The 23,930-nt window shown below is 36.1% G+C and overlaps 1 protein-coding gene across 1 annotated transcript in view; it reads left to right on the top strand.

The window, feature by feature from the left end:
- LOC145283867 (solute carrier family 23 member 1-like) overlaps window positions 1–23,930 on the top strand; it is a 114,270-nt gene that overhangs the window by 29,525 nt on the left and 60,815 nt on the right. The window contains exons 3-4 of the mRNA XM_080132976.1: window positions 4,871–4,956; window positions 15,465–15,547. Of these exons, the coding sequence (XP_079989102.1) occupies window positions 4,871–4,956; window positions 15,465–15,547 (169 nt within the window). The remainder of the gene's footprint in view (window positions 1–4,870; window positions 4,957–15,464; window positions 15,548–23,930) is intronic.

Here is a 23,930-nt window from a genome sequence, read left to right as displayed (position 1 = left end):
AAACGCATCGAAGCACAGAAATTAGGAACCCGTGATTTCTGGAAAATCTACAACAGTGTAGTAAATAATGGGACATCAACAACTACTCCACTATTCAACAATCACCTCAAAAGCACGTGGACCCGATCTCATCCCGGCTGTGATATTAAAAAAATGTACCGCTGAGGTTACTCAATTCCTCTCACAACTTTACAACAAATGCCTTGACGAATCTTGTTTTCCTGACTACTGGAAAACTGCTTCTATGGTACTAGTTCCCAAGAATTTGGGCGAAAGAACTGACCCATTAGATTATCGCTCTATTAGCGTCCTCCGACTTTTCGCCAAAATATTTGAGTCCATAATTAATCAAGCTCCAGTTCATCACCTTACAGCTGCTAAACGTTTGACCGACCAACAATATGGATTTAGGTAAGCCCGTTCTACAGCAAATGTCCTAACTGTTATCTCTCAACGTATATACCATTCACTGAACAAAGCAGGTTAAGGTAAAGCGGTAGCCCTAGATATATCTAAGTCTTTTGACCGGGTATAGAATGATGGTTTTCTCAGGAAAATCAGATCATACGATATCAGCGGACGAATACTTAACATAATTAAATCGTTCTTAAATAAGAGAAAAATTCAGGTTGCTCTCGACGGTCGTACATCTAAACAATATGATATAAATACGGGTGTACCTTTATTATTCCTAATATTCATAAATGAACACCCTGATAAAATTGTCTGTGAGAGGGGTATATTTGCTGATGACACTATGCTCTATAACAGGCACGAATGGAAAACAAATGAACACATATCTAAGAAAATGGCAGAAACACTAGATGAAGACCTCCAATCTGCAGTGGAATGGGGACAAAAATGGATGATCACGTTCAATGCTGCCAAAACTAAGTTTATCTCCTTCAGTAATTACAAGAAACCTTCTTTACCACCAAGAGCTATGGCTTAATATACATTATCCGAAAGTACTTCTTTCAAACTTCTCGGCTTAACGTTCACATGGAACATGAGTTGGATCAGATACATTGAGAACAGGTCCTGGATATGACCTTAAACTATATCCAGTGGTGAGGCCCCAGCTTGTGGGCTTTGGGGAGTGTGGAGCCACCCTTTAATTGCCATTGCTCCCAGGTCCACTCTGACCTGAGTGGTAGTACCTGTTAGGGTCCCAACTATGGGTTAAATAGAAATCGACTTGAAAACAACAAATATATTCTATTAAAAAAATTTTCTTCAAAATCTTTGGATTCAGCATTAAATAACCCGAAAAGGGTTGATATGCTGTAAAACAAAAACAGCCAACCAATATTTAGAAAATTGCCAGGGCCATTGCGAGGAAGGGTCGCTCTCTATATCACGCTAGAAAGTTACTTATGCCTGAAAGTATCTTGTACCTCAACAAGGCCACCATTTGCCCATGTATGGAGTATTGTCGTCACATTTAGGCTAGTGCACCTGCTACTTTTACCTCTTTCGCTCTTGGACAGGGTTCAAAATAGTCGCCAACCTGATTAGTCCTGAACTGTCATCCACGCTTCAACCACTGTCTTATCGACGAAATGTTGCATCCATTCCTCTGCATGTTTTACAAGTATTTTAATGGTGGACGCTCTGACGAACTACAAGCCCTTGTATCCCCTCGATGTAAATACCCCCGACAAGCTCGATAAGTAGCCATGTTCCACCTCTTACATTTTATTTAAAAAAGAGTGTGTTTGTGACAACTAATGACCCCCCACTCTCTGAGACAGATGGCGGCATGTAATGTGAATGTAATCAATGGACGGTTGCAATCAGAAAGTATCTGATATCTACCCTGATACTGAATTAATACGTACCAGGCGTGTTTAAATCAATTCCAACTTTATTTATGCCGTTATATTTAATTATTCATGACTTAACGAATTAGTTCAACCAGAGCATAAAGAGTTAACGCACACATATATGTATATATATGTGTGTGTGTATGTGTGTATAAGTGCGTTTTAAGTAAAGTTGAACACATATCTGATGATGGGAAATATTCCCGAAATATTACATCATACACAACTTTCATTAGATCTTACAAAAGTATTACAAATATATAGAAAGGGATCATTCTAAAAGTAATATATCTTAATATTTAACTAAATTAAGTCGAACAGATACGAGGATGGGAGAGGTATTACTAAAACGACAAACCTTTTGTGTTTCAGAATTTACACAGTCACCATTTCTAATGCAGTTTTACCAGCGATGGGGTGGTGGTTGTGTATGGGCGTCCGAAGCACGTTTTGTTCCTCACATCTCTGTCGCCAATCTGAAATCGATTAATCCATCTCTTAACTTTGCTGACATCAACTGCATCACTTTCATAAACGTCCAACAGGCATCAATGAATGATGAGCGGTTCAATTTTTTCATCATTTAGTAATTCAATGACGCATCTCTGCTTCTGACGCACGTCCATGGCAGATGTTTATTTCTTAGAGTTTTTGCTATTCAGTTTTGTTTACTGTTATTTCTAATTGTTATATTTTTGTTCTTTTTAATGTTCTTTTTATGCAATTCCTTTCTCTACTATACCCATTTAATATTTTATTATTACGTGTTTTTAATTACCATCTCTAATTATTCGCAGTAATTATATTGCAGTTTTAATTTATTTTTTATTAGAAATCTTGTGCAAAAGATTGGTTATGTTTGCTTAGATTTGTAATAGATTTAGAGTTTAATTAATTATATAAAATTATATTTATATGGAAAATGAAAAAGGAAAAATCAAACTTACTTATCTAATTATAAACAATTCAAGAATTCTTCGGGACAATTTATTTGAAGAATTAAAATACAATTACAATATTTGAAAATATTTGATACATTTGTGATGTGAAAAGAATGCTTCTGTTCTTTATTTGGTCATTAGAATTCAAAATGTGTAATGCGTTTATGACATCAACTAAGTGCCATTTTTACGATTTTGATGTTAAAAATTTTTGTGTTTCTGTCTGACGTATTTAAAAAAGTCAGATGTATCGCCACTTATTCACATTATTATATTCTACGCTTACGCAGCCATTGTTACTGCTGTTTATTTATTATTGATATATGGTTTCTCTCTTTTTTTTTTTCATTTTTCTTAAACTTTTTCTTCTAGGGGATGGGACATCCAACCAGATGTCTGACATTTACCCCTATTTTAGTGAGTCCAACCAAGAGATCTTTTCAGGATTCTAGCCGTCCCTTTCAGTGCAATCGTTTGTATTTCACTTGCACTTGGTTCACCGGGTATGCTTGCTATGTACTTTTTAAAGTTCTTTTTCATAAGCCCAGTTGCTCCTATGATGACTGGTATAATTGAAACGTCTTTTAATTTCCAATTTCGTTTCATATCATACATAAGTCCTTGATACTTTGTCATCTTTTCCCTCTCAACTCTGTTAAGCCCTGTATCATTGGGTACACTGACCTCTATTACGGTCGCTTTTTTGTTTGCTCTGTCCCAAATCACTATATCTGGTTTAACAGCTGCATTTTCAAGATATGTAGCAGTAGGGATTATGTAGTCATAGTGAATAGTGTAGTTGTCATTCCCAACTGTTCGTTCGGGTATATGTTCCCAGGAGTTTTTACTACACTGAATGTTGAGTTTCTTACATATCTTCCAGTGAAGGTATTTGCACTCCGTTATGGCGATCTGTATAATAACCGTCTCCAAGTAGGACTTTGCAACCAGAAATCAGGTGGCCCACACTCTCAACCTCAGTGCTACAGAACCTGCATTTATTATTGTTGCTTAGGTGTAATTTGTGAAGAGGAAAATTTGGACGTTAACTATGAAATTGTGATTTTTATAAAGGGAAACTAGAGAAATGTACATTAATGCTTGCTGAGTACTTACAGGCTAGACATGTAAACCTGCGAAAGTAGTTAGCTTCTCGCAATACAAATTACCCTATGCTATAAATGTATCGGTTTTCTCATAAAGGATGTTTCGTATAATCGTAGCCAACAGATAAAATTGTTACGTTCTGATTTTCACTACATTTAAAATATTCTTAAATAACAGAAAATTATACAAAATATGAAAATTTGTGAATATTTCAATCATTTTAATGCACTCTCATTTCCAATCGACTTATTTTCGTAGATTAATGAAAATCAAGTTGCAAGACAATATACTAGGCACAGAGGTTTTAATCTGTTCACGCCTCTCTCCAACACACACCATACTGTAGCAGTATCAGGTTCGTAAGGCGGGTCATACATGCCGCATGTTAGAGCCAAGACTCCCAAAATAGCTCATTTACGGTGAGCTGTCTAAAGGGAAAAGAACTATAGGAGCACAGTGGAAACGGTTTAAGGACAGATTGAAGGTCTCTCTCCCCCCCTTCTCTCAAAAAATCAGATTGCATTCCAACTCACTCAAAACAGATGTTTCTTGTATACGGCAATTTACAAAGGGACTAAAACTGCTGAATTTGCACGTATTGACGAATGCAAGAGGAAATGTGATATTGCAAAAGATAAAGTAGTCAGCACCTTTGCTACAGAATCATCCTACATGTGTCCCGATCGGAATGATTAACATCTCAGGATCCACAGAACAATTGCATGATCACAGTTATCAATGCACACTTAAATCTAAAATGTTCAATTTTCTATACACATAACGTAAGTCCCGTAATCTCTAATCATAGAGTTTGCTATCCTAGCATTATGTTTTTTTTTTATTGCGGCGAAGTGTTTCAAATTGCTTTCAATAAAATACATCGCACTTTCAACCAATAATTTTATTTCAGTTCAATCGACACAAACTGATCCGTTTGGGAATGAAAATATTGATATTGTAAAAGTTTACCCTGACTTTCTTTTCCCTGTCATCCAGATTGCCTCTTTACCAAGGGCCGTCGAGTGCTTACATCGTCCCTCTAATTGCAATGAAGGGGATAAAGGAGTGGAGTTGTGATATCGGTAAGTATTATTTCCAATGTTAAAATGAAGGCAAACATATTGTATATTCAATGACACATCCCTGCTTTTAACGCACGTGCATGACAGAACTTGCTCTCTCAAAAATATCTCATTGTGCGTTCTTTTTTTCCTATGTATTGGCTTATATTCAATAAATTAAAAACTTCACTTTTTCTAAAGATGATCAGGATTAAACCGATTTATCGCTTGATTTTGATAATTTCTGACTATGCTTAATGCGTTTATATTTCTTTCTTTTCTATACATACCCTCTCCACGATATTTCATTTTTTGATATTATATTTTATCCTCACACACACACACACACACACACACACACACACACACACACATATATATATATATATATACTAGCATGGGTGTCCGGCGTTGCTCGGGTGTTTTGAGATGTATGCTGAGCAAAAAAAAAAAAGGTAAATTTTTTAAACTTTGACCCCTATTATGACCCTTTAAAATTTATTGTTTAGGGCTCAAATAAAGTTATTAAGTTAGATCCATGTCTAAGGAACCTATATCTAAAATTTCATGTGTTTAGACCCAAAATTGTCGGAGGAGTTTGGTAGAGTTCACAAAGGTCAAATCGTTGAACTTTGACCCCTTAACTGCCAAATTTCTGGCCGAACACGGATTACATAGATTTTCCCTAATCTCCATACCCTGTATGTCAAATCTTGTGTCTGTAGACTGAAAATTGACAGAGTTATTGCGTAGGGAAATGTACACAGACACACAGGTACACATACACATTCACTTTTATAGTTGCAACAAAAATATATACATACTAGCATGGATGCCCGACGTTGCCCGAGAGTTTGGATGTGTCTGTTGAACAAAAAAATAGCAAAAAAAAAAAAAAAGTGGTAGTAGTAAGACAAGCTCGAACCCGTACCGCGAAGGAGGAAAAGAACGGGGTAAAAACCTGACGTGTATGCTGTTACGACCACCACCAAACTGGAAGCGATATTTTTAAAAATTAAGGCTAGGCAATCTAATGGAGAGGATAACTTTAAAAAATATTGGTAAAAAAGTGACCCTCCCCCTGAAGAAAAGTGCCTAGTTGAAGGTGAAGATATTAATGTTTTTAGCCAATTTTTCGATATTTATCGTATGAAAGATCGAACTTTAAAACGATACTGATCTTGGTAAAATCCGTCGCCTCTGTCGAAAGTTTTAGGCAGACATGCAAACATACATACATACATACATTTATATATTGGTAACTAAAAATTTTCAACCCAAACTGATGAAAAAGCTTGCCCTATCTCTGAATACCCTTTATGTAAAATTTCAAATGTTTAGACCAGTAATTTGGTAGAGACCACAGAGGTCATTTTTTAAAACTTTGACACCTTTTTTGACCCCTTAACATTTATTGTTTTGGGCTCAAATCAAGTTATTAAGTTAGATCCATGTCCAAGAAACCTATATCATAGATTTAAAGTGTTTAGATCCAAAATTGTCGGAGGAGTTTGGTAGAGTTCTCAAAGGTCAAATCGTTGAAGTTTGACCCCTTAATCGCCAAATTTCTGGCCAAAAACCGATCACATCGATTTTCCCAAATCTTAGTGCCCTGTATATCAAATTTCGAGTCTGTAGACTAAAAATTGACAGAGTTATTGCGTAGGGAAATGTACACAGACACACACACAGGCACACAGACACACACACAGACACGTTCACTTTTATAGATAGATAGATAGATAGATAGATTGATAGATAGATAGAGAGATAGATTAAACAAAAATACATACGCATACATAATATATATGGAAACAATTTTGTGTTCCCTGTAAACTTTTTACGCAAATATTATGCAAGTATAAATCATGTAGAATATTTGCATAAATATAATTACACGTAATAGTTAACAAAAGATGATCATCCCATGAGAAAACCGAAAAAAACTAATAGGGAATTAATTAAAATGAATGTTTAAAAGAATATGCAAATTTGCTAGATCGTTTGTTAGTGAATGCAATTCCACAAGCCATATATATATTAAAAAAAAAAAAAAAAAAAAAAATTGTATTTTCTTTTTAAATAAATAAAAAAGAGGGGTTTTAATATGAATATCAATACACACAAAAGAAAAACGAATTTGTAGGAGTATAGAAGATAGATATACTGGGGAGGGGAGGAGTCCGGCTTTGCCACGGCGTAAAATTGACTAAGGTTTTAATTTGTCCAGATTTCGTCTATCTATCTATCTATCTATCTATCTATCTATCTATCTATCTATAAAAGTGAACGTGTCTGTGTGTCTGTGTGTCTGTCTGTCTGTGTACATTTCCCTACGCAATAACTCTGTCAATTTTTAGTCTATAGACTCGAAATTTGAAATACCGGGTACTGAGATTTGGGAAAATCGATGTGACGGGTGTCAGCCAGAAATTTGGTTGTTAAGGGGTCAAATTTCAACGATTTGACCTTTAAGAACTCTACCAAACTCCTCCGACAATTTTGGGTCTAGACACTTGAAATTTTAGATATAGGTTCCTTGAACCTGGATCTAACTTAATAAAGTGATTTGAGCCCGAAACTATAAATTTTAAGGGGTCATAATAGGGGTCAAAGTTTTAAAAAATTAACCATTTTTTTTGTTTTTTTTTTGCTTTTTTTGCACAGCATACACCTCCAAACACCCGAGCAACGCCGGGCACCCATGCTAGTATATCTATAAAGGTAAAAAATATTTGTGTCTGTGTACATTTCCCTACCAAATAACTCTGTAAATTTTCAGTCTACAGACACGAGATTTGACATAAGGGGTATTAAGTTTTGGGAAAATCTTTTAATCAGTTTTCGGCCAGAAATTTGGCTTTCAAAAGGTCAAGATTCAACGATTTGACCTGTGAAAACTCTACCAAACTCGTCCGCTACTTTTGGGTCTAAACACTTGATATTTTAGATGTAGGTTCCTTGGACATGGATCAAACATTTTAATTTGATTTGAGCCCAAAACAATAAATGTTTAGGGGTCAAAATTTTGGTCAAAGTTAAAAACAATTTTAACTTTCAGCTAATTTCTGGTCTAAACATTTGAAATTTTACATAAAGTGTATTCAGACATAAGGCAACCATTTTAATCAGTTTTTGGCCGAAAATTTTGCTGCCTTAGAGTCAAAGTACAAAAGATTAGACTTTTGCGGTCTCTAGCAAACTATTCAGCCAATGTTTGGTGTAAACATTTGAAATTTTACATGAAGGGTATTTAGACATGCAGTTAGCTTTTTAATCAGTTTCTAGGCGAAAATTTATCTACCAAGAGGTCAAAGTTGAAAGAGTTGACCTTTGAAGACTATCAAATTCCTCCGTCATGTTTGGATCCAACCACTTGAAATTTTAGATGTCGGTTAGCTGGACATAAGTCAAACTTTTTAATATATATATATATATATATATATATATATATATATATATATATATATATATACATATGCACACATAAACAGTACATAGTGTCCAAGCAAAGCTGGGCTGCTAGTTTTATTACAAAGTCGTGATTTCAAAAGTTTAAAGACAAATGAGATAAAATGGAAACCAAAACTGTAGCATTAATTAATCCAACAATTTGATGCCCTTAGCGTCGGTCGGCAACTTTTAGTTTCAACAAGCTAGAGTTTGAAAATATGGAGACAGACAGCCTTATCTATCTATCTATCTATCTATCTATCTATCTATCTATCTATCTATCTATCTATCTATCTATCTCTTTCTCTCTCTCTCTCTCTATATATATATACACAATTATTTACTATAATAATTATTAAATACCTACAGACACTAGTGTTTGATCCTTTCGAGAATCATTAGTGCAGGGTGTCACAATTAAAACCAGTCGATAGATTCAAACTCAGCAACAGAAGCCATCCCTGGCTTAATTAGCAAGGATCTAATCCATTCGGCTACCGTTAACCGCTAGAAATGCTGTTGGATTTAATCATTTATTTTTTAAAATGCTTTTTAACATCTGTCAGAGTGATCTAATCATTATATGATGATCTGCTCATAAAAGCTAAATTGACCGACTTTAATTCGAAACGAGTTTTTTTTAAAGGGGCTGACATAATTATTTAATATAATAATTATTAAATACCTATATATATATATATATATATATATATATATATATATATATATATATATATATATATATATATATATATATATATATAGTAAGTTATAAAATGTATATGGCGATTAAGCTACACTGAATATTCCGCGTTTCATCCACTCTAGGATTCTTCAGGCTTATGCGTGAATTCTGTGGTTGTTTGTCGTTTTTATATGCTCATCTTCTATTGAAATTTTAGTTAACCAATCAGCTTTCTAATATCCACCGCGCCCTTCCTATCAGCCAATGAGAATGCATTTATCGGACAAAGGCCTATTTGACCTCTGGTTGACCTGTTCCTTTGTGTGTACTCTATTTAGCCTGGATATTTAGCTTCTTGATCTGTTTTAAATCTAGGTTAGTGTTTTTTTTAATGTTAGTTTATATATAAATATATATATGTGTACACACATATATATATGCACATATATATACATATATATATATACATGCATATATGTGTGATTGTTTATGTATATTCATGTTTATTTAATTTATTCATTTGTTTATTTTCTATTGTTTTTGTTAGTTTTAAAACTATTTTGTATCGCTATCCTAGAGTAAATTTTATCTTGCGAACACAGTTGTTTGCTATTTCTCTTCTGTTGGGGTTCTTTAAAGTACAGGATAGCATATATATATATATATATATATATATATATATATATATATATACATACATATATATATGTTTGGGCCGTTTCAAACATCTTATTCTAAAGTGTCTTTCGCAATTATGGCTAGCTTTATCTGCTGAGAATCCTATCTCTTTATCATCAAGAATTACATTTTCATTAAAGTGATAAATCGATTCATAATTTTATTCAATGAAAGAAGTGGAATACAGTTTTGGTAATGCCTTTGTCCATTAGAAAAAAATCATTTTACATTCGGACTGCTTCTGAATGTCTTCCGGTGTTGTATCGCCATTAGATATTTTTAATATGCTTCAACTAATCTTCAAAAGAAGGAAAAGATATTAAGGTATATCTTTTTATCCTATTATATCCCCGCTTGTTGATGTTATGTTCTTCTGTGGAATTATTATTTTTTTTTGTTTACTTTGAAGAGAGTTTGATGTTAATTCAGGCATTTTTCATATATATTTATTTTCTCATATAAACTGCGTAAGGCAATTGAACCCAAACGGCACCCAACGAATGTTCGACACCATCTTTGTTGTACAGGGTGAAACGATAAAATTGTCGAACGAGAAAAGACGACATGATTCCATTTCCATTTGATGAAAACCGGTTTTCTTTTTTATTGCAGGCCATCTACTAGTTGGTCAGTTGTGTATAAATCCTAATAGTGGTAGCAACCTTTTATCATGTCTGAAAGTGATTCAATGTTTAACGAGCGAGATTGGAGGTACGCCGCTGTACAACTCATGCTCTCTACCAATCCAATGACAAAAAAAAAAAAACATTACCATCACCATCAACATGCAAACCCGGACGGTTTAACGCTTGAGGACAGAGCTCAACAAAGTTTTCGGCCACGGTTATGGTATTTGGTATAATTTCAAGTGAGGGTTATATTATGCCACCTCACATTTTCAAAGTCGACTTGAAAATCAACACGAAAGTGTACCTGGATGTGCTGAAGAGTGTGGTGATTCCCTAGTGCAATTAGGTGGCCGTTGGATGTGGCAGCAGAACTCGGTGCCGACCCACAAGTCAAAAGACATCTAGACTTGGCTTCAAAAGGAATGCTACGACTTTGCACCATTCTTTCACTGGTCTTTCCCCTACCTGAACCCGATGGACTGCTTCGTTTAGTCATACGTTGAGAACATCACCAACATGACCTCCCACAACAACAAAGCCAGCTTGATTGCTACAATCAGGCGAATATTAATAAGGTCCTGTCGGGGCTTGTGGAAAAGGCATTCTCTCAGTTTCGGACCCGTATCGAGGCGGTGATTGAGGCTGAAGGCGGCTACATTAAATAGATGTCAGCTCTACTACATCATCAAGTAACTGGATTGATTTTTTCAATAAAAGTTTTAAAAGCTGTATTGTTGTTTTCTTTAAGGCGACAAATTTATCGTTCCACCTTGCACAAGGCATATTACCTTTCATAAATTTTATACGAGAATCTTTTAAAAAATAAAGCCTTTTATCTAGTCATCACCAATACAGTTTTACCAGAGAGGAGCGATGTCCGTGCACGGACGCCCAGGCTTTGCCATACTAGAGTCGTTCCAAAAGTAAAAACTATTTCTAACTCAAAATGTAGAACTACGACGCAGCAGTGGGATCATTAAAACGAGCGGCCTTTTGTGCTATAGCATTTATTTTTATACATAGTCACCACCATTCTCAATGCATTTTTACTAGGAATTCAATGAGGCGTCTCCGCCTTTTACGCACTCCCATGACAGGACTTGCTCTCTTAGAGTCTCACACCGTCAATATCTGCAACAGAAAGATGAAATTTTCAGATCATGAATGCAGAAGTTCAGTTATGAATTCAATTTGTAATCGCCTTAGATCAATAATTCGAGATGAATAAAAAATAGGAGAAACGCCCCTTTGATGGACAATGTTTCAATTATTTTGTTTAAAGAATCATATGCCGTCATGCGTGTGATGTGTCGGCATAATAATATTAATTAGAGCTATTAAATAATTAATTTGAAATAGAAAATGAAGCAGATTCTTCAGAACGAAATGATTTTTAAAGATTAAGTCCTTTACACATAAAGAAATAGATAAAAAGGAAACTCGGTTCTTAAATTTCGGCAGTATGTCTCGGTTAGGGTAGATTGCATTTAAGAAAGTAATTCTATAATTACTGATATCTTCATTATCTCCCCTGATATCGTACTCTTCATGATGCTAAATCGACCAATCTGGCTTCTCTAAACCTTAGATATAATTATATATTCCTTTATTTCAGGGAGTATTTAACATCGTATCGCTATGATGGACACATTTGTAAACCTGCATTTATGATGATGAAAATCAAAATACTCCATTTGTAGAGAAACGCCTGTTTAAGTGCTGGGCTCTTATCGTTGAACACTGTATGTTGAAATACAAAAATCGGTCACTTAGTCCACGTGTATGGATCGTGATGTTAAAATTATTTGATCACTGTATGCCTACTTAAATGACATGAGATCAAGTTTCTCACCTTCGGAAACGTTCAACATGCGCCAGTGAATGTTGATTGACTCAATAGTTTGTACACGGATGAATTAAATGATGCAGCTTTGCTTCTGACGCACATGTATGACATGATTTGCTTTCTTATCGTCTCACACCGTCAATATCTGCAAAATAAATATGAAACACTTCCAGATCATGGATGCATAAGTTCAGTTATCATTACAATGCAATATGCAATTTGCAACCCCTTTTGATCTATTCGAGTGGAATAAAAATAGGAGGCAGTAGTTTTTAAACTCTTCTTATATATATATATATATATATATATATATATATATATATATGAGGAAAGTTTTAAAACGCCACCTATATATATATATATATATATATATATATATATATATATATATATATAGTAATTTATAAAAAATATATGGCGATTAAGCTACACTCTAGGATTCTTCAGGCTTATGCGCCTGAAAAATCCTAGAGTGGATGAAACGCGAAATATTCAGTGTAGCTTAATCGCCATATATATTTTATAAATTACTAACTAACTCTACCTACGTATTGAGCACTTTTGAAGTAAATACTTAAAGTTTACGCATAAATTTATACCTTCGTATATTAATTTTATGTGAGTATATATATATATATATATATATATATATATATATATATATATATATGTATGTGTATGTATGTATGTATGATCATGGAAAAATTTAGCATTGAGCAACAAACCTAAATTATTGAGCTTTATTGCGAAAATAGTCGTTCCATAATCTTGACTCCAAGAGCCTATCGTCAGCATTATAATGTCAGACAAGTTCCCAATCAGAGTGTGGTCGGATTCCCGTGCTCAGGTCAAGTAACTGACCTCTGACTTCTTTCGGAAACTGTGGCTCGTGATGTCTAGTCGACTGGGAGACTCCCACATTGAATTCTTCCCGCCTCTGTGTAGAATTCTGCTGAAAAACAAAAACAAGCTTGCATGCGTCAGAAAGAAAGACAGACAAATCAGGGTTCTATCTACTAAAAATTAATTTCACAAAAATCTCATTTCTTTTTTTTACATATGTACATCGTTTAGTCAACAAAACATTAAAGCTCACAATTCTCTTTCTTCTGCTCACTGAATTGCCAGTCAGGATGGCGGAGGGGGTCGTCAGGCGTCAGGAGCTGTCTCTTCTGAGATTTCGGCGCAAAATCTGTCTGATTCAAGCAGGTATTGGCTTTTTATAGTAATGTCACAGGTTGGGGTTTGGCGATCCACCCAACCAATTAGCGATACGTTTCCTGGGGAATTCCAGACCCAAATTGCGTGTGCAGTTCATCAATAGTCTAGAGTTTTATAAATCTCGGACCAAAAATGAAATCATTTCACACGACCTTCCTTGATTAGAACCCAGGACACCTGGGTTGGTGTTCTCGAGGCCAGACGAATGTCATTGTCCCTTATTCTAACATTTCCTGTCATTTGTTTTCAAACAATAAAATATATATTTGGCTTTAACAATAAAAGTATTCAAGTATTTTTGATATCTGTCATTCGCCGGGATTCAATTAGACAATCTTAGCGTATTTACCCAGTTTTCCTCAGATCCCAGGGGTGTCTCAACCTCCCCAATGAGGAGCAAATCGCTCCTTCAAGACGATCACGTTACAAGAGCACAATTGATCGTCTTGTAAAACGGTTTCGGCAGTAGGGTTCAGTCACTGGTCTTTCACGAACTGGCGCACCACGTTCAGTACGTACAGCTTAAAATGTGGCACTTATCGAGGATAGTATTGCTGAAAACACACACTTCCATTGGAAAACGGACCACTCAGATTGGGATGTCCGGAAGATCACTTCAAAGAATTCTCAGAGAATTGCATTTGTTTTCTTACAAAATTCAAATAGTATAGGCATTGCCACCACAGATTTGCAGTCTTACTTTTCTTATGCTATTCAGCAATTAGCCAGAGAACAAAATAATGAGCGACGAAACCCATTTTCATCTGAACGGGTTCATGAATAGGCAAAACTGCTGAATATGGGCAATTGAAAATCCAAGAACTGTCCATTTACCGGAAAGAGTGATAGGTCCTTCGAAGATGAAGAAGGTGTTGTTGTGATGGTGATTGCACAGTTCTATACACAAATGATTGAACATTGTTTAAAGCCAGCAACTCAGGACAATCCGGATATGTGGTTCCAGCAAGATGGAGCGACTGCCGACACAACCCATCAAAGTATGGCGCTCCTAAAGGGTTGTTTGGCTTGCGTTTAATTAGCAAATTTTCTGATTTTAATTGACCTTCACATCCACCGATTTTGACAGCCCCTGACCTTTTCCTTTGAAGTTATCTTAAAGAAAAGGTATACGTGAAGAATCCAAGAACAATTCAAGAACTTAAAAACAACATCAGACATAAAATCCAATAACTAGAACCTGTTTTTTTTTTAAAAGTGTAATGGAAAATGCCATAACTACAGCCCACCTTTGTGAAGCCGAAAATGGTGGCCATTTAGAGGATATGATTTTTAAAAACTAATGTAAAATATGACTAAGTAAATGTATTATTTATAAGTAAACATTAATAAATTAATTTTTTTAATTTTTATTTTATTGCGGACTATTATCCGCATCTTTTTCTTAGTCCGGAACAAAATAAAAATTAATAAATAATACTCATCTCAATAATGAATTCCAATTAAATAGTAGTAAATTACTTTAAATGTTGGAGTTTTTATCACCTGAACAAACCAATGCGTGAGTTTTGCGCCACCCTGTACACACACACACACACACACACACACACACACACACACACACACACACACACACACACACACACACACGCACGCACGCACGCACGCACACACACACACACACACACACACACACACATATATATATATATATATATATAGAGAGAGAGAGAGAGAGAGAGAGGAGATAGAGAGGGGGAAGAAAAAACGAGAGATTCGTAACTTACGTTCAGATCTCGTTTTTAATGATTTCTTTATGCTCTGTTGATGTCATATTTTCTTGGTATCTTTTTTTTTTTAAATACTTTTAAGAAGATTTGATGTTCATTCATACATAACTCATATATTTTTCATTGCACATATAAACTACGCAGCGTTTAGGGCAATTTAACCAAAATAGCAGAAAAATAAACGGAAGTTTGTCACCATCTTTGCTGTACAAGACATATTACTTTTCACGAATTCAATATATACGCTATAATATGTTGATATATTTTAGATGCGGGACTTTTCTTGAATGGCACGAGCAACAGTACGTATCAAATGAGATTGGAAGAAAAACAACTACAGAATTTGCAAATGGTACGTAAAAATCCATTCCAAACATATTCATATTCGCATAACACACAAACGCACACATACGCACACACGCAACCATACACACGCGCAAAGATGTAAATAAAAGGAATACACACTTAAAAGCAGGCACGCACCATACACATAAACCTAATCACACAAGCCGCAAGCACGCATACATAAGGTCTATTTATTTATATATTCAAATAAATTAAGCGGAAATATTGAAAAATATTTTAATTGTCTGCCTCGTCATATCACTTTTTAAAATTAAAGACAGAAATATTTCAGACGTACACAACGATATAGAACACCGTTCAAATATATGAAGTAGAAATCTTGAAAAATTAAGACAAAAACAAAACAAGACAAAAACAAAAAGCAAAAAAACAACAAAAACAAAACAAAAAAGAAAAAAAGAAAAACAAAAACAAAAACAACAAAAATAAAACAAAACAAAAACAAAAAAATCAAAAACAAAAACGTGTCGTTTTCTACGAGTAATAAGATACTCCCAGAGAATATTACAACTAAAGGTACGATTTTAGCAAAAACAACGATTGCGACTGCAAATATAGGAAAACAATGAACAGTACATTTTTAAATAATATATTCTTCGGACTACTGTTTCCATCTTATTTGTTATCACAACGTTTCGATCGATTATATTTGCATATCATCTGAATTCAAAAACACGCGGCTTTTTTTCTGTAAAGTATGCATTACTTCTAGCTAGTCTAAAGTTAATACGTAACCCTAAAGGTATTACTTCTTAAACAGATTTTTAAACGAGTTAAAAATAACCAGACTTTTTCAATTTGATAAAATTCCATTATAGCTTATTTATTAAGGGGTGTAGCTAGAATGGTCCAACATTCTCGTATGAGATAAAGGCAAACAGTATCTATGCATTAACATGGGAGGGGAAATTATCTTCAAGTACTACCCTAAGCTGGGAATGGGGCAACGGACTTATACTAAGTAGACATTAATAAGTCCTTCTCACCTTTCCTCCCCCCTTTTTTAAAATGGAGAGTAGATAATGCATGTTGATGTGTTATCGGCAGCTCCAGTAACTCTTGCTTCTCCTATTTTGTCATTCAGTTCTCATTTCCAATGAGTGATTTTTCTGACAAAGGGTGAAGAAAAAGCTGCTTTCCAGGTGGGTAGTACTTTGTAAACAGTAGTCTGAGATGTCGGAAAATTTCTGTTTCTATGTCTATCCTTGTGGTCATGTCACTAGTAAGGGTGCTGGAGGTAAACGTTTCATCTGGGCTGACGTTAACCGCCTGATAGTCAGGGACCGAACCTTTGATTAACTATTAAGGAGGCTGCCCTATCAGCAGGTGAAAAGTACCCGGGCTGCTGTATTGCCATTTGGTGAATGGATTCTGGACCATACAGTAGTTTCTGGTAGGGCCTCTCGATGCCATAATAGTGAGTAATTGTTACGGCTTTACCTTATTATGTGCTTTTTCTCTCCTACTTTCTCTCTCTGTCCTGCTCCAACCAAGTCTACCGACCTGCTCCACAAATCCCAAAACCTCAACATGACAAATCTAAAAAAAAAAAAACACTAATAAACCTAGAACCCCTTCCTTCAACGTAGACCCCTAGTACGAGGTCTCCTTCTCCAACATCAGGAGTCTACGTTCCAACCTTCCAGAGGTTGAAAAACAATTACAGGAGACGAAACCGCACATATTCTTTCTAAGTGAAACTGGCATAGGGCCAATCACTTCCCTAGACGAATTCATAATTAAAGGATACTCTAACTTAACATCTAAATCTGACCCCCAAAATCACCATGGGCATGGAATATGTGCCTACATCAAAGATAACTTTCCATGTGGTAGGGATATCTCCAGAGAAGACCCTAATTTACCTTATATGTGCTTTCCGGGTTGCACTAGCTTACACCACTGCATTGATATTTGCCATCTATCGACCCCCCCTTACTATCTTTAGGAGCATATCTGAGAAAATTGACAACATCCTATCTGCTCATCCTTCGGCTAACATTCACGTTGTCGGTGACTTCAATGTCCATAATGTGGAATGGCTGACCCACTCAAATAAAACCGATGACGAGGGGAGGTTCTGTCATGATTTTGCCACTGCCTATGACCTCACTCAGATTGTTCACGAACCCACCCGTGTGCCCGATACTAACGGTCAGTATGCACGCCTTATAGACCTTTTCATCACAACTTCCGCTGAGCTATGCTCATGTTCCGTTCATTCTCCTCTGGGATCCGCCGACCACTCTGTTGTAGTAGTTAAGATAAAAATGAAATGTAATAAGTCTTCAGACGTACCTCTCCACCGTACTGTATATCTAATATATTTAAGGCTGACTGGGATAGCTTCCGTACATTCATATCTGCTCTACATTTACATTCTATGTTTAAAAAGGACGTGTCCTCCATAGTATCAGACCTGACCGAATGGTTAATTGTAGGCATAGACAGATTCATACCATCAAAAAACTTCCAACAAAAACATAACAGCCAGCCATGGTTCTCCCCAGAATGTGCTGCTGCCATCGCACACAGAAATCACTTTTTCCAAAACTACCAACGTAATAGATGTACTGAAACTAACGCTGCTTTCAGGAACGTCAGCAACCACTGTAAAAGAGTAATAAAAATGCAAGAGAGCTCTATGCTCAGTCCGTTAAATCCAAAGTAGCTGAGCAGCGGCTTGGTCCTCACCAGTTTTGGCAAATAGCAAACAGGATCCTAAACAGAAACGTGCGTTCTATCCCAACCATCATCAATGGACCTGAGGTCATCTTGTCAGCATCAGACAAGGCCAGATTATTTGCCAAGAACTTTGCAGTCAATTCTACTCTATGCGACATAGGCCATCAACTCCCCGTATCTTCCCCTATAACAGACAACACACCATGCAACATACAAATATCTGTGCACGAGGTCGCCAAGCTAATCAAGAACCTTGATTCCAGTAAAGCAACTGGCCCTGACGGCATTCCAGTTAGGGTGCTGAAAAAGCTCCAACCAGAACTTGCCCCCATACTTACAAAAATGTTTAAGCGTTGCCTTAAACAGAAGTGCTTTCCAACACTCTGGAAAACCTCATCAGTATGCCCCATATTTAAGAATTCAAGTGAAAAGTCATCTCCCTCTCAGTACAGACCAATAAGTCTCCTCTGTGTCATGGGTAAGTTGTTAGAATCCATATTAAATAAAGAAGTAGTCAACCACCTCAAGAGAAACAACCTTCTTAGTGACATGCAATATGGTTTCCGCTCTGCAAGATCTACAGCAGATGTTCTAACGGTTATATCTCATAGGATTAGTGAATCTCTTGACAAAGGCTTCCTTTCTAGGGCAATTGCTCTTGACATATCAAAGGCCTTCGACAAGGTATGGCATAAGCGCCTATTTCACAAGATTTCCAGCTACGGTATAACTGGAAATGTTTTCTCAATCATTAAATCATTTCTCTCCGATAGGTTCATAAGAGTAGTGGTTGATGGGCAGAAATTAGAAGCCCAGTGTTAATGCTGGAGTCCCTCAGGGGTCCATCCTGGGCCCAACTCTCTTCCTGAGCTACATAAATGATCTCCCAAAACACATACTTAAATCATTCGTTGATATCTATGCTGATGACACGACCATCTACGGCAACACATCAAAGACCGTAAATGACAAAGTTCTCTCTGATTCTCTCTCCTCTGATCTTGAGCGCGTGGTACAGTGGGGGAAGTTGTGGCTGGTTACCTTTAATGCATCTAAAACCAAACTCCTATCTTTACATCATTAACGCTCTGATCCCCATCTGGCATCAATTGAAATGGATGGCTCTCGTCTGGGTGAAGCCCCGTGTTTTGACAAGCTTCTGGGTTTGTCCTTTACTCCTGATCTGAAATGAAACACGTACATCAGGTCTGTTGCCAAGGACGCTGGGAAAATGGTAGGATCCTTCTACCGCTCCAGAAGATATCTAACCCCTGATGCAATTCTCTACCTATATAAAAGCCAAGTACGTCCAAGGATGGAATACTGCTGCTACATCTGGGAAGGAGCTGCTAAAAACAGCCTATCCTGCATTGACAAAGTACAAAATAGACTTCGTGGCTTAGTGGGGGATGCCCTTTTCTCTATCCTGCAACCTCTCTCCCACAGAAGAGACGTTGCGAGCTTGTCTTTGTTCTATCGTTATTTCCATGGAAGGTGCTCGTCTGAACTCCAATCTCTCATTCCCCTTCGCCAATCTTTCACGATAAACACCCAACTGTCTGAAACTACTGTCAATAATTTTCCCCATTCCTTATCTATGCCTAAATCCAAACTTAAATTCCATGAGCAAAGCTTCTTTCTTAGAACTGCACGCCAGTGGAACTCTCTACCGCTTGCCTGTTTCCCACCTGACTACAACTTGGATGTCTTGAAGTCCAACATAAACAAACTCCTGACAAACCGCCCCCTTAAGTAAGACACTCTATCAAAACCCCCAATACTAATGATAACTACAATACTATCTCATTGATTACTGTACACGCAATAACTCTTATCCCTGAGTGGCCTTCGGGCCTTGATAAGTAGTGACCCCCATGTAAAAAAAATGTAACCGTCGACGTTCTTCAAGTATGTCATGACATGGTTTTTATTGGTGAATGGTTCAAATAATGTTTTTATTCATTTTTATTTCAACAAAATAAAGTCGTTAGAATTCAAAACATGTGATGCCTTTATGACATGAAAAGAGAGTCCAACCGCTTCTAAGCCAGTACTGATTTTATATAACGCTTCTGGATTTCATGTTCATGTTATTAACTCTAATCTACAAAACGAATTCTTGACAGGTGAATAGTTCAGACGTTAATAAAGAAATTTGATCGCGTAATGTTTGAATATTGTCTGCGTGCATGTCTGTCTCTTTTCTTACCCCAATCAGGTCAATCGAGAGAGAATGTTTTTCATTATCTCGGTGCCAAAGGCCACAGAGTATATACCATTTTAAACATAACCTCTTCCCTTTGACGCCTGTATGTTGCTAGTTCTGTGCAGTTCTAGGGGGTCCACCATCCCAGGCTTTACCTTCTATCTTTAAGAAGGAGTTAGTTTATTGAGACGTCCCTATAGGGGAATGCCGATAGGATTAACCAGACCAGTGCTGCTCGTCTGCAGCGCTGGCTTCTCAAATCTCCCTTTACCGATCTTGTTTCACATCTTGCCGCAGTGGGGGTGGGATGGGGGGAGATAAATGACCATACTAGTCAAGAATTAGGAAAAGCAGGGTCATCGTGACCGTGGTGACTTTTTATCCGTCGGGCTGCAGTATTTATTCTATTCATCTTTAGGAGGTGGTTCACCATCCCAGGCCACACTTTCTCGTCCCGGGAAAGAGTTGACAACTTGCCGCTTGAGGCGCTCTCATTGAGGAATTCTGACGATGGTTGTTCGGACAAAACTTAAGAGACCAAAGTGCGACACCCCAGGTCTGCTGGTTTATTCTTTCCATCTATCTAGTCTTGTACCATATTTTTCAGCGATAGCAGCGAGGTAAATACGGAGCGATCTGATTCAAAATACATTTTGTGGTTGACGGATCCACTTGAATTCTAACTCATATGAGGTAAAATGAGGTGTTTGTCAAAACGAGACGAGTACATAGCGTAGGTAACGTGAGAGATTATTATACTCTTTTATTTAAATATTAAACAAGTAAAAAGTGAGATGTTTCGTTGAAGGAGACAGACATTGGACAAAAAGAAAACGACGCAAAGGTTAGGTGCAAACGGGACATGCCCATTTTTATATGCAGTCCTTTGCATTATCGTTGTATTATGCAAGACTCCTTTCAAGCTGTACCAGTTGGACAGTGCTACGTTATGGTCTTCCTCTCTAATTCTACCCAAGAAATAAGGTACTTGCAAGAACTCACTGAAAAAAGCCCCAAAGAAAATCTAACTTGTAACGTCCTCAAAACTTATTAAATCCGAAAATCACGTAATATATTCGGGTAGTATGACTTTTAAATAAGAAATAAGGTACTTCTTCAGTATAGCACCCAGATGAAAAAAAAAAAAGCAAACGAACTCTTACGCGTGACATCCAGAAAAGTTAGCACAACAGTAAACTACATAAAATCATAGAGTATATTCATTTTAAATTAGAAATAAAGTACTTGTACAGTATTCTACCGAAGAAATAATGGATGGTTAGGTTAGTTTAGACGGCGGTTGAGTGTTTTCTACTAGAATCAGAATGTTGCTAAACCCGTAGGTAAGGCTCCAGAAGAGGGAGAGGCTTATGTCAGTAGGAAAAAAGGACATTCTCTAGCCGTCAGATCTACAGCTGTACTTTTATCTCTTTGTCTGAGATGTTCTTAGTGGTTTGACATGGCTGAGGAAGCTTCTCCTTGAAAACATAATAAAAATTTTCATTATTAAACAAAAAATTATCCGTTTTTTTATGACTTTGCAGAACAGTGGTGATTCTTCACTGATTCTGAACTTCCATCAATTCCATACCGTCTAGTCGTGATTGGAACTGTCTAGTGATGGTGGCGTGTAGTATCGACTTCTCTGATAGCTGACAACATTTTTCTCGTTGAATAAAAGTTCAACTTTATTATTTTAGTGTTTTAAACGTATTGTCTTTCATCAGAGGTCAGATATATATTAACATCGGATTCGATAGTAAGGTCGACTGCTCTTATTTGTTTTGTCCCATATCGTATCTGTTAAACGTGGCCTCTCACTAGTTACTGATTATTATTTTAATAAATCTCATCTTCTTCTTTTAATGACGTAAGCCTACATCCGATTTCAGTTTGCTGTTTTTACCATGCCTACAATGGGCTGATTAATCAATGACACCCCAGACAGTGTGATCTTGCGAATTTTCGAAATATAACCGAATTAAAAATAAATGCTATCCACACTAGTTAAGTCACCCACATAAATGTATTGTAACAACAGCAAAAAAACAATAAGTCAATCATCATCATCATCATCATCATCATCATCATCATCATCATCATCATCATCATCATCAGCAGCAGCAGCAGCAGCAGCAATAGTAGTATCAGTATTCGAACTTTTACTAATGTTAGCAATCATGATCTCCCATTATCTATTAGTACAAACAGATATTGATCCTGGGCAAGAAAGATCTATTCTATACAGCATAACATAAATTGTTTTTATGTCATAACTGAAAAATATCTCCATTTTACCAATTCACCCCCCCCCCGTGCTGGAATAAGTATTCTTTTTATTGCAAAGGACACTAATAATAATAATAATAATAATAATAATAATAATAATAATAATAATAATAATAATAATAACAACACTAGGCAGAAACAAATATCGATTTATGAAATGCATTGTTATTTAGGTCTAATTAAAAAAAAATAGAATCTACCTGAAAATTTTAGGCATGAACAAAGAATATTGAAATCTTAATAAGAGGTTCACAGTTTGGATCTGGATCAATGAATTTACCGAAATGTATTTGAAATTTCATGTCGTAGTACAAAAAGGAAAAGATATCGTTTATTTTACCGTTTCGCAAGTTACAGTTTGGCATCAACGTCACAATATTTTCCAAGATCAGATAAAATTTAGCCTCAGTTTTATAAATCAACTCTGATAAAATTAATACTAACATTTATGTTTAAAATCAATAATTTTTGTTTCTGTATAAACACAATGGCTGACTGATTCAATAATCGTTTATCCAGTAGACTTCAATAAAAATTAATTTCATCACAAAATATGTCATGCTTAATCAAATGATATACATTTTAATGTTATTAGGTTCATATATAACGTTGCACGGAAATGGATGTGCTCTTTTTCATGCACTGAATTTCATATTATCATTTTCTTTTCTGATTGTTTATAATTTTCAATGTAAGAATAAGATAAAATATAGTATGACGTCAACATTGCTATTTAAGGACGTCCTGCGCAAATAAAGTCGTTTTTGTTTTTTTTTTACTGGGGAGACACCACTAATCAAGGCCCGAATGCCACTCGAGGATAAGGGTTAATGAATGTGAGGTGGTAGTGCAGTAATCGTTATTCGTGCAAATTGGGTAGAATTTGATTATTTATATGGACGGCTCAACGAAAACTTGCTTACATTGGATTTGAAGGCTGCTATGTTGTATTCAACCGGGAAGCAGGCCAGCAGAACAGTGTTTCACAGGCGGACAGTTCTGGGAAAGAAGCTTTGTTCATGGAATCTGCGTTTAGATTAAGATACCGTTAGAGAGTGGGGGATATCATATATAGTGGTTGTAGCTAGTCGAGTGTTCCTGTGAAAGTTTGGAAAGGGGACCATAGATTGGATTTTAGTCGAGCACTTGCCATGAAAATAACGATAGATCAAATACAAGCATCACCTAC

This window comes from Euprymna scolopes, chromosome 8 (genome assembly GCF_053919585.1).
Source record: "Euprymna scolopes isolate OS-2025 chromosome 8, ASM5391958v1, whole genome shotgun sequence".
Taxonomy (NCBI): domain Eukaryota; kingdom Metazoa; phylum Mollusca; class Cephalopoda; order Sepiida; family Sepiolidae; genus Euprymna; species Euprymna scolopes.
The sequence above is the reverse complement of the archived record's forward strand: the minus strand, read 5'-3'. Positions and strand labels throughout refer to the sequence as shown.